Raw genomic sequence first — 4621 nt, 5'->3', positions numbered from 1 at the left:
ATGGTCTTTCTTGAAGCAAATATACTTGAAGCTTATTTCTTCCATGCATTACTTTACTTTTGTTCTTTGTTCCCTGATAAGAAATTGCATTAAAGGGCTAACCGATTGTTCTTAATTTGTTTGTTTGAGAGATTTTGAGTGCAATTATTTGTGCATGTGCATATGTGTGTGTGTGTGGCTGGTTCATATATTTATGTGAATCAATTAGTTCATATTCCAGGAAGTACTGGGTTCATGTATGAATCGCTGGAGCCAATTTAACAAAGGGAAAAATGCAATAACTTTCTATTTCAGGACAAGCGGAGATGAATTACACTTTATAACTTCTAGGAGGGAAAAAAAAAAAGGAACAAGACTAAATCACACTTAAGTTGAAAATACAAGAATGAGAAAATGCCTCAAGTGGAACAGATCTTAAGCTACTTTTTATTCCGGAACATATATATAGTGTTTGACACTATAGACGCTTGAGCGATTCGTCGAGAAATTAGTTGACAGCAGTGCAAACCCTGCGTATCTCTCCTTGAGAACCAGTGAGGGGGTCTATGTTTCCCATCTTTACCATGGCAGATGCGAAATCAGAACTGAAAGATGAAGAGTCTGTGCTGTACTCATTAACAATGCTATCTGTAGATCCGCCACTGAAAAGCACCTGGTCTGATTGAAGAAGTCCTCTTCTTGCAATGAGATTTGAGTAGTAGTTGTTGTCGAAAGTATTGGGTGTCACCAAATCAAGTGGTGCAAGATTTCCATCTCCACCAGTATTTGGACATTGGCTTCTTCGGGTGTTAGCAAAATCAGGATCAATATCACTTGTGTTGTTGTAAATCCTACCACGGAAGGTCAGGCATCTAGCTTGTCCAATTGTATGTGCTCCTGTAAGTATTCCAATAATTTTTTTAGCCTTCTTAATGTACTTCTACGCATTGCATGTGTACAAATAGAATTGAAATAAATTCTTGACGTACAAACCTGAAAGGGCAACCATATCTCTTGCATTTAATCCCTTGTTTCCGAACAAAGAAATAAGCCTATCAAGGCTGTCTGTGAAGGCAGGAAGGTCGCTATTAGCTAGACTTAGGCTAGCAGTGGTAGAGTCTCTTCTTCCAAGATTCACTGTCCAAGATGGTCCACCAACCTGTGTTTTGTATATATGCAGAACTCAGGACGTAAATATGGCAATTACAAGCTCGTGCTGTATAACATTTGCTGAATGGGAAAAGATTGGAGAAAGAAACTTACAGCGACAGATGCATCGCGAGCTGCAACTGCAAGAACATCAGCACAAGAAACAATTCCAGGACATATGCTCTCCACTTGAGCCTTGGCATCATCTATGACTTCGAATCCTCTGATGGAATTCGCATTATTGCGAGCAGTTCTCTCGCCAGTAAATGACGCCGTATCTGCCAGCAAAACTGAACCATCACAACCCTGCAATTAAAGACAAAGCTAATTACATTAATCTCAAGAACATTCGCATATATATATAATATGTCAAGACTAAATAAATATGTCTATATATTTGTTGTGAACTACCTGAACAAAGCAATCATGAAAATGAAGGCGAATGAGTGAAGCAGCCATTCTTTGCTCATTCGAAACTGCAGCATCAATGGCCGACCTAATAGTACTGAGTGCATTAGGACATGTATTATCATAGAAGTTGGAAGAAAGTTGCGCATGACATGGCAAGCTTGAGAAAATCAATAACACTGCTATTGTCAAAACCATGCAAGAATAAGATAAACGAGAGGCCATTCTTATGTTAATTTTTTTTTTCTCAATTTCCCCTTCTTAATTAGTATAGCAGAAAATCTGATACCAAATTGAGAGAAATTCGATTTTTGAGTGCAGAAGAAGAGCAAGGATTACATCCTATTTATAGTGGCCTGTCCAAGAAATTTGTGACCTATTCTGGCTCAAAAGTCTTGATTATCATTTAATATATTATTTGTCATTTTCAAAGTCAGCTAAATGAAAATTCATGGTCTTACTTTTCCAGGCATTGTTCTTTTTGGAATAAATCAAATAATTGAGAACATTTAATAACCACTCAGCTGCTTGGATTCTTCCTGCAGTCAGAGTACGTACGTTTAAGGAAAAAAATAAAATAATAAAAATCTTATTCTAGATTTTTTTTTTATCTAAACAGAATCTACCCATACTCAAAATATAAAATATAAATGAGATTATCTATTAAACACATAAATTTTAGATGTTTTTATCTTAAATCGATGGTAGATTGAATTACGTAATTTTTTTTTAATTTTAATTTTATAATTTTTTAATAAATTAAAAAATATTTAACAGTCAATTTAGTAAAAATATATATTAAATTAAATTTAATATAATGTGATATATCGGTAAGAAAAAGATTTCTCATGAAACCAGGATGTTGAGGGGGGGGGGGGGGGATGGGGTGGCGGGGTTGAGGAGGAGAGGAATGATTCCTGCAAGACAAGGTGCAGGTACTTATATGATTTAGTCAGATTTGTGTTTAATAAAATATCAATGATTAAAGTGCGTTAAGATCTTGGAAAAGTCCAATTCAGAAAGTGACTTTTCTTTGCCAAAGATTTAATTAATTGCTTTCTCGCTTTATAAAAATGCTTTCTTGCTTTTGATTCCTTTTACATTCATCTCATCAATTTATAAATGTCAAAACAATCTTTGACTCAATTTAATCTTAAATATAGCATGAAGTTCAGTTTATGCTTATTATTATTATTATTATTATTATTATTATTATTATACACTAGTTAAATGTTTGTGTTACGGAAAAATATTTTCTTTAAAAAAAATAAATAAATTAACATATATATATAATTAAAATATATCATCATTTAAATAAATAAATAAATAATTTTAAAATATAAAAGTATTATCACGACGATCAATAGATAAATAATAAAAAATAAAAATAGAAAATAATATACAAAATCAACATCAAAAGTTTATATTGGTATACATTTAGAAATAATTACATTTACCTTATTATTATTATTTTTTTTTATAGTTGGCGTTACTTGATCTTTTGATTTTTGAATCAATCATCTCTTTCCAATATTAAAAAGAATCAAAAGTCAACAGAAATGTAAATAAATTTTGAGAATAAGACAATAAAATTTGAAAAGAAATAATGACAAATAATAATTTCAAAGTATTAAATGATAAAAAAAAAAAAGTTTGATGATTCTCAAATGGCATAAAATACTTACAATTTATAGGCAAGATGATGAAGAAAAATTAAAAATAATTTTAATTCAATCGTTAAACAATTTAAATTGAAAAAAAAAATTGTTATAGCATTAACTTTGATATTCAAAGTTTGGCCATTCAATGGCCATAGGTTATAAAACACTGATTATAAGCTACAAATCAATGGCCACTAAATATAATTTAATATTTTTTTAAATCATAAATTAATATAATTGATTAAAGAAAAATTAAAATATTAATATAATAATATTAAAGAAAAAATAATAATAATTAATAAGTAAAATTCTCTTTAGAAAGTGCCGCAATGCAGTTTATAAGTAAAACTTGTTATACTTCTATCATATTACAAAGCAGGCAAAGTTTTCCCTATAAATTACTACGTGGCACTCTTTAAGAAGAGGTTAGCTTGCTAACTAATATTATTATTATATTAATATTTTAATTTTTTTTAATGAATTATGTTAAATTTATAATTTAAAAAAATAATAATAACTTGCATTAAATCACCATTGATTTGTAATTTATGGATATTATTTTATAAAAGCGATAAAAATATAATTTTATTTAAAAAATTAGCTAAATGTTGTGCTATGCATAAATTTAATAGGAATTAAATTTGATAGAAATTAATTTGATAGATTAAACTAGATATGTAAATATAAAAAATAAAGTATTGAACGAGGGAGGGGATTATGGTTACATATTATAGAATTAATGATAAATTTAAAAAAATATTAAAAATAATTTTAATAAAAAGTAAAATATTAGAATTTAAATTAAATATAAAAAAATAATTTGTATTAAATTTATGCATAACACAAGCATTTAGCTAGTTTTATATGCAGATAGATTAACTAAATTAAAAATTAATTCTATAAGTTGAAGAACTTGAGTGGTGTATACAGTTGCTAAATGATGCAAATTAAGTTTTACTCCCTGAGTAACAAAAAATTCAGTCAACTTAAATGCCGATTACTATTAGTTGCATTGTCAAATAAATCTACTATGTAGCTAATGAAAATGTCTTCGAGAAGCAAGGAAAATAGTGCTCATGGCAGAGAAATATTAAAGAAATGATTTGTAATTACTTGCAACTATCAAGTGCGTTGTCTGAGCTAGTTCTAATGCATGACTTCATTTTCTCCGTTGATGAAGGGGGCTTGGCTCCATCCAAATCCAAAATTAATAATAATAAAATAAAATCCCAATTCCTTTTTAGCGAATGTAAAATCAAAATTGGCTTTGCTTTTGAAAAAAAAAAAGACAAGATATATAGATTTTTTTGGGTAGAAGGTATATTTAATATTTTATATATTGTTACTATCAAATCTAACTTCTCATGACTATGGAAACATTAAATTCATAAAAAAAGAAATAATTAATTAAATAAATATAATAA

At 28.9% G+C, this 4621-nt stretch overlaps 1 protein-coding gene across 1 annotated transcript; it reads right to left on the bottom strand.

The window, feature by feature from the left end:
• Window positions 1-259: 259 nt before the first annotated feature.
• LOC110648486 (lignin-forming anionic peroxidase-like) lies at window positions 260-1865 on the bottom strand. Its single transcript, XM_058153651.1, has 4 exons — window positions 1540-1865; window positions 1243-1434; window positions 973-1138; window positions 260-876 (listed from the first exon to the last, which is right to left on the bottom strand). Exons 1-4 carry the CDS (start codon window positions 1759-1761, stop codon window positions 488-490), a joined length of 969 nt encoding a protein of 322 aa, XP_058009634.1. The 5' UTR covers window positions 1762-1865; the 3' UTR covers window positions 260-487.
• Between the last annotated feature and the right edge of the window lie 2756 nt (window positions 1866-4621).

Source organism: Hevea brasiliensis, chromosome 9 (assembly GCF_030052815.1).
Source record: "Hevea brasiliensis isolate MT/VB/25A 57/8 chromosome 9, ASM3005281v1, whole genome shotgun sequence".
In the NCBI taxonomy this organism is placed as follows: Eukaryota; Viridiplantae; Streptophyta; class Magnoliopsida; order Malpighiales; family Euphorbiaceae; genus Hevea; species Hevea brasiliensis.
Note: the sequence above shows the minus strand (reverse complement) of the source record. Positions and strands in the feature narration are given on the sequence as shown.

What these genes read in the sequence shown, in the direction of transcription:
- LOC110648486 (XM_058153651.1), bottom strand. Translation starts at nt 1,761, where the DNA reads ATGGCCTCTCGTTTATCTTATTCTTGCATGGTTTTGACAATAGCAGTG. An exon ending in CTCGCGATGCATCTGTCGCT is followed by an intron (nt 1,139 to 1,242) that starts GTAAGTTTCTTT and finishes TACAAAACACAG; the next exon opens with GTTGGTGGACCATCTTGGAC. An exon ending in AGATATGGTTGCCCTTTCAG is followed by an intron (nt 877 to 972) that starts GTTTGTACGTCA and finishes GAATACTTACAG; the next exon opens with GAGCACATACAATTGGACAA.